Genomic DNA, 17,998 nt, shown 5'->3' with positions numbered 1-17,998 from the left:
TCTCTGCCCCTCCCCCGTTCATGCTCTGTCTCTCTCTGTCCCAAAAATAAATAAAAACCGTTGAAAAAAAAATTTAAAAAAAAAAAAAATAAATTTTTTGAGGAAACTCCATGCTGTTTTCCAGAGTGGCTACACCAGTTTGCATTCCCACTAACAGTGCAAGAGGGTTCCCTCTTCTCCACATCTTTGCCAACATCTGTTGCTTCTTGAGTTGTTAATTTTAGCCACTCTGACCTGTGTGAGGTAGTATCCCAATGTGGTTTTGATTTGTATTTCCCTGATTATGAGTGATGTTGAGCATCTTTTCATGTGTCTGTTGGCCATCTGGATGTCTTCTTTGGAAAGGTGTCTATTCATGTCTTCTGCCCATTTCTCCACTGGATTATTTGTTTTTCAGGTGTTGAGTTTGTAAGTTCTTTATAGATTTTGGACACTAACCATTTATCCAATATGTCATTTGCAAATATCTTCTCCCATTTTGTCCATTGCCTTTTAGTTTTGTTGATTGTTTCCTTTGCAGTGCAGAAGCTTTTTATTTTGATGCGGTCCTACTAGGTCATTTTTGCTTTTATTTACCTTGCCTTCGGAGATGTGTCGAGTAAGAAGTTGCTGTGGCTGAGGTCAAAGAGATTGTTGCCTGTTTTCTCCTCTAGGATTTTGATGGTTTTTTGTCTCACATTTAGGTATTTCATCCATTTTGAGTTTATTTTGTGTAAGAAGGTGGTCCCGTTTAATTTTTCTGCATGTTGCTGTCCACTTCTCCCAGCACCATTTGTTAAGGAGACCGTCTTTTTTCCATTGGATACTCTTTCCTGCTTTGCCAAAAGTTAGTTGACCATACATTTGTGGGTCCAATTCTGGGTTCTATATTTTATTCCATTGCTCTATGTGTCTGTTTTTGTGCCAATACCATGCTGTCTTGATGATTACAGCTTTGTGGTAGAGACTAAAGTCCAGAATTGTGATGCCTCTGGCTTTGGTTTTCTTTTTCAACATTACTTTGGCTATTTGGGGTCTCTTGTGGTTCCATACAAATTTTAGGATGTTTTCTTTAGCTCTGAGAAGAATGCCAGTGCAATTTTGATTGGGATTGCATTGAATGTGTAGATTATTTTGGGTGATATTGACATTTTAACAATATTTGTTCTTCTAGTTTATGAGCATAGAATATTTTTCTATTTCTTTGTGTCTTCTTCAATTTCTTTCTTAAGCTTTCTGTAGTTTTCAGCATACAGATCTTTGACATCTTTGGTTAGGTTTATTCCTAGGTATTTTATGGTTTGTGGTGCAATTGTAAATGGGATTGATTTCTTGATTTCTCTGTTGCTTCATTATCAGTGTATAGAAACGCAACCAATTTCTGTACATTGATTTTATTTCCTGCGACTTTGCTGACTCCATGTATCAGTTCTAGCAGTTTTTTTAGGTTTTCCGTGTAAAGTATCATGTCATGTGCAAAAAATAAAAATTAGGCTTCTTTGCCAATTTGGGTGCCTTTTATTTCATTTTGTGGTCTGATGGCAGAGGCTAGGACTTCCACTACTATGTTAAACAGTAGTGGTGAGAGTGGACATCCATGTTGTGTTCCTGATCTCAGGGGAAAAGCTCTGAGTTTTTCCCTATTGAAGATGATATTAGCTGTGGGCATTTTGTATGGTTTTTATGACATTAGGTATGTTCCTTTTATCCCAACTTTCTTGAGGATTTTTGTTAAGAAAGACGCTGTATTTTGTCCATTGCTTTTTTTTTTTCCTGCATCTATTGACAGGATCGTATGGTTCTTATCCTTTCTTCTATTAATGTGATGAATCACACTGATTGATTTGCAAATATTGAACCAGCCCTGCAGCCCAGGAATGAATCCCACTTGATGATGGTGAATAATTCTTTTACTATACTGTTGAATTCGATTTGCTAGTATCTTGATGAAAATTTTTGCATCCATGTTCAACAGGGATGTTGGCCTGTAATTCTCCTCTTAGTGGGGTCTCTGTCTTTTTTAGGAATCAGGGTAATGCTGGCTTTATAGAATGAGTCTGGAAGCTTTCCTTCCATTTCTATTTTTTGGAACAGCTTGAGAAGGATAGGTATTAACTCTGCTTCAAATGTCTGGTAGAGTTCCCCTGTGAAGTCATCTGACCTAGGACTCTTATTTGTTGGGAGATTTTTGATAACTGTTACAATTTCTTCACTGGTCATGGGTCCTTTCAAATTTTCTATTTCTTCCCATTTGAGTTTTGGTAGTGTATGGGTGTCTAGGAATTTGTCCATTGCTTCCAGGTTGTCCAGTTTGTTGGCATATAATTTTTCATAGTATTTGCTAATAATTGTTTGTATTTCTGTGGTGTGATCTCTGTCATTCGTGGTTGTATCTATTTAGGTTCTCTCTCTCCCTCTTTTTTTTTTTTTTTTTTTTTTGAGAAGTTGGCTAGGGGTTTATCAATTTTGTTTATTCTTTCAAAAAACCAGCACTTAGATTCATTGATCTCTTCTACTGTTTTTTTGTTTTTTTTTTGGATTCTATATTGTTTATTTCTGCTCTGATCTCTATTATCTCTCTTCTTCTGCTGGATTTGGGGTTTCTGTGCTGTTCTGCTTCTAGTTCCTTTAGGTATGCAGTTACATTTTATATTTGGGATTTTGTTTGTTTGTTTCTTGAGATAGGTCTGGATTGCAATGTATTTTCCTCTTATGACTGCCTTTGTTGCATCCCAAAGGGTTTGGACTATTGTGTTTTCATTTTCATTTGCTTCCATATATTTTTAAATTTCTTCTTTAATTGCCTAGTTGACCCATTCATTCTTAAGTAGGATGTTCTTTAACCTCCATGCATTTAGAGGCTTTCCCCTTTTTTTCTTGTGGTTAATTTCAAGCTTTATAGCATTGTAATCTGAAAATATGCATGGTATGATCTCAGTTCTTTTATATTTATGGAGGGCTGTTTTGTGACCCAAATGTGATCTATCTTGAAGAATGTTCTATGTGCATTCAAGAAGAATGAGTCTCTTGCTGCTTTTCAATGAAAAACTCTGAATATATCTATCAAGTCCATCTGGTCCAGTGTATTATTCAACTCCATTGTTTCTTTATTGATTTTCTGCCTGGATGATCTGTCCGTTGTTGTAAGTGGAGTATTAAAGTCCCCTGAAATTACCGTATTCTTATCAATTAAGATTGCTTATATTTGTGACTAATTGATTTATATATTTGGGTCCTTTCAAGTTAGGGGCAGAAACATTTACAATTATTAGCTCTTCTTGATGGATAGACCCCTTAATTATGATATAATGCCCTTCTTCATCTCTTGTTACGGCCTTAGTTTAAAGTCTAGTTTGTCTGATATAAGTATGGCTACTCCAGCTTTCTTTTGTCTTCCAGTAGCATGATAGATGGTTTTCCATCCCCTCACTTTCAATCTGCAGCTGTCCTCAGGTCTAAAATGAGTCTCCTGTAGGCAACATATAGATGGATCTTGTTTTTTCATCCATTCTGATACCCTTTGTCTATTGATTGGGGCATTTAATCCATTTACATTCAGAGTGATTATTGAAAGATAAGGATTTAGTGTCATTGTGTTAGCTGTAGGTTTCATGCTTGTGGTGATGTTCTCTCATCCTTTGTAGTCTTTGCTGCTTTCCACTCAGAGAGTCCCCCTTAGGAACTCTTGCAATGCTGGTTTAGTGGTCATCAGCTCTTTTAGTTCTTGTTTGTCTGGAAAAGCCTTTATCTCTCCTTCTATTCTGAATGACAGCCTTGCTGGATAAAGGATTCTCTGCATATATTTACTATTCAACGCATTGACTAATTCCTGCCACTCCCTCCTGGCCTGCCAAGTTTCAGTGGACAGGTCTGCAAATACCCTTATTTGTCTACCCTTGTAGGTTAAGGCCCGTTTGTCCCTAGTGGTGTTCAGAATTCTCTCTTTATCTTTGTATTTTGCCATTTTCACTATGATATGTCATGGTGTTGACCTGCTTTTGTTGATTTTGAGGGGAGTTCTCTGTGCCTCTTGGACTTGGATGCCTGTTTTCCTCCCCAGATTAGGGAAGTTCTCAGCTATAATTTGTTCAAATAAACTTTCTTCCCTTTTCTCTCTCTCTTCTTCTGGAACTCATATCATACGGATATTATTTCATTTCATTGAATCACTTAAGTCTGTAATTCTCCCCTCATGGTCTAGTATTTTCTTATCTCTATTTTTCTCAGTTTCATCATGTTCCATAATTTTCTCTTCTGTTTCACTTATTCTCCCCCTCTGTTTCCTCCACCCTTGCTGTCACTGCATCTAGATTATTTTGTACCTCATTTACACCATTTCTTAATTCATCATGACTATTTCTTAGTTCCTTGATGTCTGCAGGAATAGATTCCCTTATGTCTTCTATGCTTTTTTCAAGGCCAGCTATTAATTTTATGACTATTATTCTAAAGTCTTGATCAAGTGTATTGTTTATATATGTTTTGAGCAATTCTCTAGCTATCACTTCTTCCTGGAATTTCTTTTGAGGAGAATTCTTCCGTTTCATAATTTTGGCTAGTTTTCTGTCCTTTATGTGTTTTAATAGCTTGTTATGTGTCCTGCACCTATGAGCACTACTATATTAAAAATGGGTCATAAACTGTCCCAGGCATGACTGTTCAGGAGGTGTTTTTTGGAATGTGTTGCATTCTCTCTCTTGTTGTTGTGACTGTGGTTGCTGTGTCTCCTTCCTTGTAGTTGTTGTTTGGATCTTCCACCAGGTGTGCTTTGATACATTCATTTAAGTAACCCTGGAAAAAAATTTTAAAAATGGGGGTGGTGGCAAAAGATGTCTTATCCCATAGAAAGAGAGAAATGACAAGGTAGGGGAAAAAAGAAAAAAAATAATTGACCAGGTAGAGAATCAGAGAAACGATATGGCTTAATCTAGAGAGAGGGAGAGGAAAATAAAGAGGAAGGAGGTACAGAAGAGGTGTAAAAAGACTAGATTAAAAAGTCTACTTAAACAACAACCAAAGTAACCAAAAGAGAAGGGGAGAAATAAGAGGAAGAAAAAAAATACACACACACACACACACACACGTACACACAAAATAGGAATTGAACAAGAATCAATTCAGAAAAATGCAAAACCACTGGACCAACCAGTGGCTGCACTGGTCTGGAGGAGGTGCTGTTTGGTTTAGTCAGTGTCAATCTTGCTCTGTTAGATATGCAGTTACCAGGCGCAGAGGGCTGTGGTTTGTTGTAGGCAGTTCCCGCCTCCACTGTGGTCCATTGTTCTCTGAAACCCCACCTTGTTGGTGATGGGGAGAAAAATGGCGACACACCAGTCTCTCCTCTCCAGAGCGGGTGTCCCAAACCACTCTGTTCAGGCCATCCTCACAGTACTGTGCAGGTGCGAGCAGGCCGTTTTGTCGCGCTCCGGTCTCTTTTGCCTCCCAAGCGCTTGGCTGGGATTCAAACCCCGATGTCTTAAAGGATCCCACCCTGGAGTCTCAGTTCTGGGGTAGTGCCAGTCTGCCCTGACAGCCGACAAAGGGCCTCTGGCTGGCGGGTGCCTGCAGGGTCTTTTGTCCTTGGAGTGTCTTGTGCCTTCTTCCCACAGTCCTCAAGGTTGGGAGACTGCTCTCTGACTGCACCTTTGAGTGTGCTACTGAGCCCAGGGCTGGTTCCCCTCCTACCCAGGCATGCATATAGGGCAGCAGGCCCCAGTCTGGAGGAAGCCCTACAACCCTGGAATGAGCTAGAAATTGGTTCTGTCTCCATTTATTCTGTTCCCCAGTCTGTGGTTTTTCTCTTCTCCAAATACAATCCTACACTTCCACAGCCTCTCTTTCTCTTCCTTTTGTCTCTCCACAGAAGGGGATCCCTCCCTTCTGTGCCTACACCACCACCCATTTTATCTCTCCCAATTGGCAATCATGAACCTATGGCACGTCAGGTTGTCCCCGTGGGCCCCTGGAGATGTTTCTGTTGCTCTTTAGCCCGGATTCCTGGAATTCCAAATCTTCTGGGCTAAATACTGCTGTGTTTGAGGGACAAGGGAACTTCGGGTCCCCCTACTTCTCCACTGTGTTAACTCTGTCTGAGAGCCTTTCTTAAGTAGTAGAGAAGTTTAAGAACAATAGAAAGTGGCATCTGGGTGGCTTAGTCGATTAAGCGTCCCACTCTTGATTTTGGCTCCGGTCATGATTTCACAGTTGAGATAGAGGCCCACATTGGGCTCTGTACTGACGAAACAGTGCCTGCTTGGGATTCTCTCTCTTCCTCTCTCTCTCCTGCTCTCTCTCTCTCTCTCTCTCTCTCTCTCAATAAATAAACTTAAAAAAATTTCTTCATCTCATACAGATACAAAAAAACCCAAACAAGTTAAATAAAAAAGAAAGAAAGAAATTTAAGAATAAGAAGGAGAAAGAATAGAAAGAGAGAAAGAATGAAAAGGAAAAGAAAGAGGGAAGGAAGGGAGTAAGGATGGAGGGAAAAAAGGAAGGAAGGAAAGAAGAGGGAAGGGAAGGAGGAAAGAAATGTATATGCTGTTAATTTTCTCTGAAATGGAGTTCCTGGACATTCAGAATGTATCAAACTTAAAATTTCATATAAATGCATATAATAAATTAGCTCACCATTCTGTCATTTTTGGTTTTTAGGTATCAGATGCTAGGTAGGATTAATTTCCGTGAGTGTGAATCTGATGGATGGACCAATGATATTCCTATATGTGAAGGTATATGTAAAATTGATTTACAGATATATTCAAATATTTAAAATATCTAAGATTTTTTGAGATATCTTACATTGAAACATCCTTAAAGTTTGTAATTACATATTTTTGATTCAAAGTATTTTTATGGCTTCTAATATAGTTTGGAATGGATATCTAAGCTTTTTATTACTACGCTATTTTGTGTTTCATTAACCAAATGTGAGTGCAGTTTCATCTGATCTAATGTATTCAAAGTATTAGAGATTAGGAAATCTAAAACCTATTTTCCTTTCCTTTTGGATTCTAAACACTAGAAATAGCACAAGGATCAGAATTTCAGCTTTACTAATGAATACATATTCAACCAATATCCACCCAAATGCAGAGATTGTCAATAACATCTGAAATGGAGACCAGATTCAGTTATCTCTCCCCTCTTGCATGACAAAGGAGATTTTCCTGTGGTCTTAGTCTTACTGAAAAGAGGCAGGAAGTAAGGAAGAGCTCTACTTTTCTTACTGATCCATAAAGCCAAGAGTCAGAATGAGAAAAATGTAGATCCTGTTTCTAAGTTTTGGGCTAGTAATGCCAATCTCTCTAGTCATCATGGAAATAGATGAGTCAGAGTAGTCTTTCTTAGTTCCATGGTGAGAAGTAAATAGAGAGGGAGAGAGAGGGGGAAGGAGGGAGGGAATGAGGAAAAGGGGGAGGGAGAGAGGACCAGGAGGATGAAGGAGGAGGAGGAGGAGAAGGAGGAGGGCCAGTGGGAATGTGATCACTCAAAAGTCCTGTTACCTAAAGAAGAGAACTTACGGGAATGAGAGGAAAGATCTAATGTTTTAAGGAACATCTACACTGAAATCACCTGAGGTGCTTGTTTAATGCTGAAATTTTGGGTTACTAAAAACCTACTAAATCAGTATCTCCGGTAATAGCACAGGGAGATAGCCATAGAATTTCCATCTTAATGAGCATCCTGGATGATTCTACTCTAAAATAAAGTTTAAATGCCATAACCTACAAGGTATTTGGAAAATATTAAGTAAAATCAAAAGGAATACTCAGATTATTTTGAGCACTGATGTGGGAGAGGAAGGAAAATTAAGGACTGTTTATCTATTGAAAGAAATAGAGTCAGAAAGTTTGCATTTATACCTTTTAGGAATACAGTGTTATATTATCCTAGGGCTTAAGTGAAAAATTTCATCTAACTATCTCAACCTTTATATTTTTCAATTATTTAAGGAACATTTATTTGTTACTATAAAATGTAAACTGACATTCAAAGAAATAATTTTTTCTTTGTCCGCTCTCATAGAAAATAATCAGAGATAAGCTTATTGGTGTTTTTTTTAATTTATAAGCCTTTATATCCAACAAACAGGTTTATTAAATGCTTCTTTAAAAAAATTAAGTAATTCCCCCAATCTTTCTTTGTTAGTGACTTTATACCTGTATGTGTATATATACATATTTTTCATAATAAAGTTGTCAAATTCTATTAGGAAAAGTTATATTTATTTTTTTCAGTTGTTAAGTGTTTACCAGTGACACATCCAGAGAATGGGAGATTGACCAGTAGCGCATTGGACCTAGACAAGGAATATACTTTTGGACAAGTAGTACGGTTTGTGTGCAATTCAGGCTTCATGCTTGTTGGGCCTGCAGAAATACGTTGCTCAACGAATGGTGTTTGGAGTGGAGAAAGCCCAAAATGTGTGGGTAAGATACATTTACTGTTCATGGGATCAGACAGTTTTAGTTTTTCTCATGAAAATTTGCACTTTTAAATATTATGCATAGAATAATACTAATTATACTAATAACATTAAAACTAACATTTATTGGGCACTTACTATTTGTCAGTAATTGATCTAAGTTCTTTACATTCCATTTTACCTTCAAAATGACTGTGATTTATGCACTGTTTTCACCTCTATTTTATAACTGAGGACATTGTGGGGCAAAAAAGTTACATCTCATGACCAAGGTTATGATGGCATGACGGTGGAGTTAAGATTCAAACCTAGGTTATCTGAAACCAAATTCCATGGTCATATCCATAATTAAATTGTAATTGGCTTTCATGCTCAAATAGATTAGTAAGCAGTTCTGCTGCAAGATTTAATATTGGCCTACAGAACAGGCTTTCTTTTAATTTGTAAGATCAAAAAGCCATTATGTATTTCCACTGATATAGCATTATAACATTCTGTTGTTGAATAATACTTCTAGAATGGGGTCCTATTTTATATTTGCACTGTAAGTTTAGAGAAATATTGTGAAACTAAACTGAATTCACTAAATAAGTTTTTGCCTTTTAAAAAAAGTTCTATAGTAAACTGCAAGTCAAGATTTCTTTAGTTATAATACTGCTAACCAGTGCATCATGACCAGTATGGTGATTGGGCTTTTGTAATGAAACATTATGGTCAGTCTGCTTCACTTTACCAATACTTTTTTGGCAGATATATCTGCCATATTTATTTTTTTTAATATTTTTTCTAAAATTCACACTTTCTTAGTTTAGTCTATCCTATAATGAGATGCAGGGAAAGCATTTCTGGTCTTAAAAATTCTCTCTAACAATATTAGTTCTTCAAGTCAGTAATGGCAATCATATTTCTATTCAGCACAGCAAATACTGTATACCCCAGAGGCTCACAGATGGGGTTTCCCCCTTAAAACTAAATTTCTGAGCACCTGGGTGGCTCAGTCAGTCGAACATCACACTCCTGATATTAGCTGAGGTCGTGATCTCCCGGTCATGAGATGCAGCCTGGCATCCAGCTCCACGCTCATGGTGGAGCCTGCTTGCGATCCTCTCTCTCCCTCTGTCTTTGCTCCTCCCCAACTCACACTCTCTCTCTCTCTCTATCTATCTATCTCTCTATCTCACTGTCTCTCTCAATCTCTCTCTCTCAAAATAAATAAAATTTAAAAAAAACCTAAATTTCTGTGCTTAGTAAAACCTTACTGGAATAACTAATGCATAAGATACATTTTGAAGAAAGAATGAGACTTTTTCCAACGAAGTTGAGTGGGGGGAAAGTATATCAGTCAGGAGAAGTTCAGGGAGAGGAAGGTACAAATGCAGTGAGGCTTCCAGGAGCCTGAAGCTCCCCTGTTCCATGTCTTCGAGGCCGTTGTGTAGGACACAAGCAGGGGTAGGTCAGTGATGGCTTGAAGATAGGCCAGTGCAAGGTTCTAAGGTGCTCCATATCATGCTGAAGAATTTGGCTTTTATTCAGACTGAATTGGGAATCGATGGAGGATTTCAGTGGAATCCTTCAACGGAGCGATGAAGGGACAAGAAAGACAGTCATTAAGTTACAAACAGGAAAATAGATTACAGAGGTGCGAGAATAGCATCTGGGAAATTAGTTATTGTTGCCATAATCCCAGGGGGAAATGTTTGAGAGAAGATGGGGGCAAATATGATGGCCAGTTTTTGGGTTTTCTTGACAGAAAATTTGGATGGATGGTAAGCCACAAAAACAGAAGATGTAATTCATAGATAATAATGACAGTAGGTTAAATTAACTTCTTTGACAAAGTGTTATGCCAATTATGACTCTATTATCGATAACTAGAAAATACATAATTTTTACAAGTCATTCGGTGAAAATATTTATCACAATAAGCCTATATATCTATACCCAATTATATATATATAGTTGGTATCATTACTGGCCACTATTTACTTGAAGAGGACTAATTTATCTTCAAAGCAAATAAAATAAGCAACATAATTTTTATTTATTTATTTATTTTTGATAGAAAGAGAGAGACAGAAAGCATGAGTAAGGGAGGGACAGAGAAAGAAAGAGAAAGAATCCCAGAAGGTTCTACAGTGCCAGCAGGAAGCCACAGACAGGGTACGATCCCAGGAACCATGAGATCATAACCTGAGCCAAAATCAAGAGCCAGTTACTTAAGCAACTGAGCCACCCAGGCACCCCTAGCAACAGAAGTTTAATCAGAATTTTACCTTATTTCAAAAATCAAAATTAAGAACAACAGGTAAATAATTCAAGCAACCATGTCAAAATAGAGGTTTTGTTTCGTTGTCTGATTTGCCTAAAGGAAACAAAACTTGTATCTTTAATATAACTATGTCTTAGACATGGCTTTTTAATATATAACAAACATTTTGGAATTTAATCCCTTATATTTAGAAATTTCCTGCCAAAAGCCAGAAATCGCAAATGGAAATGCTGCATCTCTGAAGAAAACTTACAAGGAAAACGAACGATTTCAGTATACATGTCACCAGGGTTATGAATACGGTAGTAAAGGAGATGCCATATGCACTGCATCGGGATGGACTCCAACCCCTTCATGTAAAGGTAATGTTATATTTCCTTTCTATATATTTTATCAATTCTTTTCATTCATATATTCCTTACAGTGAAGCAGTTTATTTTTTCTCACAATGGAGCGTTAATGTTGACAAGAACCAACTCTTATAAATACGATATACTTAACGTTTTATGTGTGCAAAAATTAATTTTGGTATAATTCTCTCGTTCTGAAGATAGACATAAAAGGAACAGAAGAGTTCAATAGCTCGTTAAGTAGTTGGTCTGCGGTCAAAAATCAAGTCTAGAGCAGAGCCAGGGCAATAATAGGCTCCCCAGGCATGATTACTTCTCAGACAGATTGCTCTTCTAAAGCCGAGCAGTTAGCTTTGCAAACAAAGTAAATGAGATGAATGCCATATGAGGGAACCCTCAATTAACAATGGAATTAAGTGGAAATAACTAGAGATTTCACTAAGCACAGGTGTAATATGAATCAATAGTGATGATGATGCGGGGGGGTGGGTGGCCGGGGGCACCCACCAAACTCTTTTAGGCTTCCTAATGGGGGATATTGTGCAGATGTAGAATCCACGTCAACTGTGCTTCGTGCCACCAAAAGTTATGTCTGTAATATTGTGTTCTACTTAGCCTACCTCATTTGAAAAGAGAGAGTTTCAAACTATCGTGGTCCAGATGCAAAACTGTAAAAGGTTGAGTTTAAGACATCATATCATTAGAAGAATAGCAAGAAGGTACAGCTATTACATGTCGCACGGTAACAACTGTGTTGAGCTGTTTGCAAACATTTATGGAAAAGGGTGCGTTAACTTCGGATGCGGGCTGCAGCAGCGAGTGAAACAAGTTACAAGTGCTATCCTACATGAAATCAGAGGTCAAGTGCCTTTCTAAAAGGGTGACTTTTATAGATATGGTCATATCGTGGCCCAGGGTAGAGATGGTGAGAAGAGTTGAACTCTTAAGAGCTCTCTGAACTTTTAATCATATGATTCATAATTCCATGCGTAAACCTTGTTTAATGATCCTCTCTTGCAAAAACTAGAGTTAGATTTTGAATGATTTTGTTCTTATTTTAAAAAATTTTTTGGTTGAGGGCACCTGGGTGGCTCAGTCGGTTAAACGTCTGACTTCAGGTCATGATCTTGCAGTTCATGAGTTTGAGCCCTGTGTCGGGCTCTGTGCTGACAGCTCAGAGCCTGGAGCCTGCTTTACGTTCTGTGTCTCCCTCTCTCTCTTTCTGCCCTTCCCCCCACTCACATTCTGTCTCTCTCAAAAATAAACATTTAAAAAAATTTTTTTTTAATTTTTTTACCTTTTTTTTAAAAAGTAAGCTCCATACCCAACCTGGGGCTTGAACTTACAACCCTGAGATCAAGAGTCACATGCTCTACTGACTCAGCCAGCCAGGCACCCCAACCCCCCGAAAAAAATTTGGGGTTGAGTCCACAAGTAGCTCCTTGGAAAATATATCCCCCTACAACTGAGTGACCTCCACTTTCAGGCATTGTTAAGAAAATATTTTACAAAGAGGTTAGTGAAGAGAAGACAGTGATCACCCACATTAGATCTGTGATCGGCTGATCGTGTGTGGAGTCCAGCTGTTTGGCTTCATGGCATTTGTGGCTCCTACTCAAAGAAAGTGGGTGCACAAGTCCTCTGGCATTAACTTCCGCCGTATGTTTTACTTCCAGAGCCTGACTTAAATATTTAGAGAGCTAAATTATCCATCCAGTCGTCAAAATATAACTTATAAACCACTTACTTTATATCAGGCCCTTTGTCCTGTATAAACATTAGAATAAATCACTCCACATTTCAGTGAACATTAGAATAAATCATCGTTCCAGGTTTCAGTGAAATTTACTTCTAAGTAAGACGTCAGGATCTGAATTCAGTTTTACTTTGACACAGGACTCAGGGTAGCCTGACTGCTCCATAGAAATTGTCTAGTTAGTTCTTTTTCTTGGTCACATAGCTACCTGCTTAAAGCTGTTGCTGAGCACATATTTGTTTTAATGTGGGAAATCTGTTTTTCCCATATGTGTTGCTACAATTCCTAGGCTTACTTGAAACTTGACCCATCTACACCACACCCATGCACGCACACGCGCGCACACACACACACACACACACACACACACACACACAGTAAAGATCCCACATTTGTAAAACATTTTCTTTTTAGAATTTGTTTTTCATTTTCTTAGTCAATTGTATAACTCAAAAACTCAAGACAGGATGCCTTAGAATCCTCCTTTCTTTGGGGAGAGAGATGTCACTAAGATTGGATACTCTCTTTCACAAAACAGTTTACTAATGATCAAGATAAATAAAGAATGGTTCACCCCAAATTAAATAAGCATGCACTCTCTGTTACAACAGTGGTTAATTTTATTGAAATGTGTTTTACATTAACTGGATACGGAGAAGTCTTTTATTGAAAGGAACTCCAGGGGCACCTTGTTGGCTCAGTCAGTTAAGGATACCGTTCTTAATTTCAGCTCAGGTCATGATCTCACAGTTTGGTTCTAGAGTTTGAGCACTGCATCAGGCTCTTCACTGACACCATGGAGCCTGCTTGGGATTCTCTCCCTCCCTCTCTCTCTGCCACGCCCTCGTGCGTGCACTCCCTCTCTCTCAAAATAAATAAATAAACATTTAAAAATAAGTTTAAAAGTAAAAGGTACTCTACATTGTACCTTAGCTAGTATATCACAAATGCTTCTCCTTATTTTCCTAGGACAATAGAAGGATCTACCTGCTGGTAATGATGAATTCCAAATCTATAGATCTTGCTTTCTCCAAATCTATAATAAATTTGGAACTAAAATAAAATTAGAATAAAATAACCTAGGATAAAATACTTAAAATTTCTTCCATCCGGTTTATGATTTTATGTGTCAGGTTTTTTTTTTTTTTAATGTTATTTACTTTGAGAGAGAGAGAGAGAGAGAGAGAGAGCACGCGCGCGCGCATGACTGGGAGTAGGGGCAGAGAGAAAGGAAAGAGAGAATCCCCAGCAGGCTTCACACTATCAGCATGGAGCCCACTGTGGGGTCAATCTCACGAGCCATGAGATCATGACCTGAGCTGAAATAAAGTGTTGAACACTTAACTGAGCCACCCAGGCGCCCTTCAGGGGTTCTGTTTGAAGGTGATTTGTCAAAACTTTGGTCTCTTCATCTAATAGGAGCCAGTCTCTGACAGCAAATCATTTATAGGAATAATTAAAAGTACCAAGACCTGCTAAATAAAAGCCACCTTTGCTCCAAATCCATCTGTTCTCTGTACAAGTCAGATTTTCTGATGACGAACAACATAGAGTGCTAGCATTAAATTACTGTTCTTATCTCAAATGCTTACTGGTGGTATCTAACAGTAGGAAAAAATGTGACCCCACACATGCAGACATTCTCCAGTACTGTTTTAGATAGAGGCACTTGCCCTGGCAGTGTTTTACTAGCATCATTTATATTAATGGAAATTATGAAAGTAGGGATTACAATTTATCATTGAGTTTATGTCTTCTGCTCAAAAGTAATCACCTGAAGTTCTTCTATTTTAATTATTTTAACAAAGTATTATTACAAATTTATTAAAAATTATTTAACAAATTCTCCCAGTATTTTTTGGTTGGGCTCTTAGTAAAACTCTTGTTTTTATATCTTGTAGCTTTTGACTTCAAAATTAAGTTAAGCCACACTATGAAGTAAAAATTAATATATGATAAACTCCACTGCAAAGGTCTGTGAAAATATGATAGAGCAGAATAAAGTGAGGAGAAAAAACTAAAAGTAAATTTAAGGTTACATTTAAGGTACATTAAGGCTCATCTCAAGGTAGTGTCAATTAAAATCAAGCAGTGTAGACATACTTAAGATTTGTGGTTAGATGGTCACATATTCTTTCTAATATAACCATTGCTAATATAAGTATAGTATCATGTTTAGAATAGAGACTTATTAAAGCTTATTCTGGAGGAATGAAGTACAAATTTAAGACCAATTAAAAGACTATCATAAAACCTCTAAGAGTTGGATGTACACAGTTGAAGCATGGAATGAAGGGGAGGAGATGTATAAGCAATAATTATAAGATTATAGAATGTGCTGTGTGAATGAATATTGAAGTGATGGGGAGGAGGGAAGGTGAGGTAAATTTCCAGGCTCCTGTCATGAGGTTTTTGTGTCACAAATTAAAATGTTGAACACAGGAGGAAAAGCATATATTGAGAAAAGGTTGATTTAGTTGGCATGTAGTTAGTTGGATATGCCTTTGAATTATTCACATGGACCTGTCTAGTGTGAAGCTTCAGTTGGATATATGGATTTGGATCTCACTGAAGAGTTATTAGCATAATGCTGATAGCTTTTTATTGTGGAAGTATCTTGATTCACAGAGAAAATGTGAAGAAGCAAACAACAAAATCAAGGACAAATACTCATGTAGAACCAACTGTCAAGCATAGATATTCATTCATACAATACTCGTTGGGTCTTCAGGGAAGATATTTCTGAGGTGGTGATAAGAGTCAGCCAGAAGATCTAGAGGAGCATCACCAAGAAATAAGGAATAAAAAGTGCAAGTGCTATGAATAAGCCTGGCATGTGTGAACACCAGACAGAAGGCTATTGTGTTGGTCGTATAGAGTAAGTGGGACCTTGGTAGGAGATGAGATCTGAGAAGTAGACAGGGCCTAAAATTAAGTAGAGCAGAGGAAGGAGGGCAGCTATAAGTAAAATAAATAAAATAAAATAGTACTGTTCAGACAAAAATAAGGAGAAGTAGGAAAACATAAGAATGCAGGGCATTGGAGAATGCCAGTAAGTCAGTGATCAACAGTGTCAAATATTACAGAGGGTTTTTATCTATTCAGTTCAACAAATAATTAAGGAGCCCATAGTATATAATACCAGTCACTGTGATATGAGCAATTCATAGAGATTTTGGATTTGGAAATTGGAGGACATTGGTGACTTTTGTCTTAATAGCACCAGCATATTAAAGATGTCAAAAGCCAGATAGCAGTAGGTTGAAGAATAAGTGGGAGATTGAAAACCAGACTAATTGGAAGATGATATTTGAAGGATCTTGGTTGTGAAGAAGTATAGTACATTAACAACCTTGGAAAAAGGGATGAGATAAGGAATTTAAAATTGGAGAAGCTTGCATATCCATTTAAGAGAGAATAGTAGACAAAATGAGAGAGGGAAGGAATATACAATGGTTCATGCTCGATGGAAGAATTAAACTTTTGAAAAGCTAACTTGAATGAAATAAACACCTCATCGTCAACAAGTAAGAGAAAGGCTAAAGTTCAAACAGATGTAGCCAAAGTTAAGGACATGTTAGTAAGAAATCTAGGGAACCCCACAGCTGGTAGTCTGAAATTTGTTATGTGTGAATGCAAGGATTTATTTGTTGATGACGGAACTATTGTGTTAGATGGCTTTTGAAGAAAATGATGAGACTGTGATGAAAGTTACTTTGGGAAATGGAATAGGAAGTAAATTGGGGGCATATAAATGGATTTTTGGCATTGCTGAATGTCCACCATGGCACTAATATAAATGGTTATGTAACATTTCTACAATAGTTTAAAGGTATGATATTTTATTATACAAGGAATTTTGCAGATTGATCCATTGGCTAGATATTAGCAAAGTTGATGGAAAGAACTGAGACAGAACTTTAAAAATTAAGATAGAGTAGGTCATGGGAGAGCACATTATAGTCTGAAAATCAAATCCATCCTTTGCCCTTTGTGTAAACAAAGTTTTATTGGAATACAGCCATGCTCATTTGTTTATGTATCTTTTAGGGCTGTGTTCGTGTTGAGTAGCTGGGACAGAAACATTTTATCTGGTTCTTTACATAAAAGGTTTTCTCCAAACCCTGGACTAGTTTATTCTATTATACTAATAAAAATGTATTCCAGAATTTCAATAGCCTAAAAAATTGAAGTTTATTTCCTGTTTATGCCCACTCCAATGTAGGTCTGAAGGGACTCTGCTCATTATAGTAGCTGTAAGAATCAAGGGTAGAGACATCACCTCTCCATGGCTGTCCTTAATCCCTGCAGCTAGAAAAAAGAACATAAAAATTCGCACAGTGGCTTTTTAAAACTTCCTCCCTAAAGGGAAACGTGTTACTTTACTCATTTTCTTGACCTGTGTAAATCAGACGACCACATCTAATTCTTGGCAAGGATATGAAATCCTACTAAGTGTCTGGAAGGAAGAGACTCAAGCCGTTTGTAAACAGTCCTAGGAGAATCACAGATGCCAGGGAAGTTGAATAGTTTGTAAGAAGAGTTGAAGTGATATGTCATGAGTTTATTGCCACATATAGAATATTATGATATATGTGATGGCTTTGGAGAAAGGATTCAAGAGTCCAGGGGGCACAAATATATCAGATGTGAGATATAGTGGTGGGACATGAATGATATGATGGGAAGGATGTAAGACTAAACTCACATTAATCCCATTTTATGCTGTGGTAGGGACAAAAAATAATAATACCCACTTTCTATATTTTTATGTACTTGATTATTTTAATGGGTAGTGATTTCAACATTACCTACATATTCTTTTTTTTTTTCCCAGAAATCGTATGTGCTTCTCCTCACATTGAAAATGGTAACTATGCACCAGAAAGCATCAGATACAGAAGTGGAGATGAAATCACATACAATTGTAAAACTGGCTTTGATCGTTCAACCCAAGGAAATACGGCAACATGTACAAATAGAGGCTGGGTACCTCAGCCAGGATGTACTAGTAAGTTCCATTCTATCTTGACCTACTTCTAAATTCTGAAATTATTGTCTCTTTAACAACAACAAAAATGAGTACACAGTAAATCCAAGTATTTGCCTTACTGTGTATGTAAAGCAGAGCCTACGGAGACATTCTTTTCTTTTCAAAGTAGATAATTCTAATACAATCTAAGCCACATTTTTGAAAATTAAAAGCTATTTAATTTTTG

At 37.3% G+C, this 17,998-nt stretch overlaps 1 protein-coding gene across 4 annotated transcripts in view; it reads left to right on the top strand.

Annotated features, from left to right (window-relative positions):
* LOC132676570 (complement factor H-like) overlaps positions 1 to 17,998 on the top strand; it is a 104,657-nt gene that overhangs the window by 22,665 nt on the left and 63,994 nt on the right. For all 4 annotated transcript variants that reach the window (XM_078441384.2, XM_078441383.2, XM_078441385.2 and 1 more), the window contains exons 4-7: positions 6,631 to 6,707; positions 8,217 to 8,408; positions 10,865 to 11,035; positions 17,617 to 17,790. In XM_078441384.2, coding sequence (XP_078297510.1) covers positions 6,631 to 6,707; positions 8,217 to 8,408; positions 10,865 to 11,035; positions 17,617 to 17,790 — 614 coding nt within the window. The remainder of the gene's footprint in view (positions 1 to 6,630; positions 6,708 to 8,216; positions 8,409 to 10,864; positions 11,036 to 17,616; positions 17,791 to 17,998) is intronic.

This window comes from Panthera onca, chromosome F1 (assembly GCF_046562875.1).
Source record: "Panthera onca isolate mPanOnc1 chromosome F1, mPanOnc1 haplotype 2, whole genome shotgun sequence".
Taxonomy (NCBI): domain Eukaryota; kingdom Metazoa; phylum Chordata; class Mammalia; order Carnivora; family Felidae; genus Panthera; species Panthera onca.
This window is presented reverse-complemented; position numbering and strand designations above follow the sequence as displayed.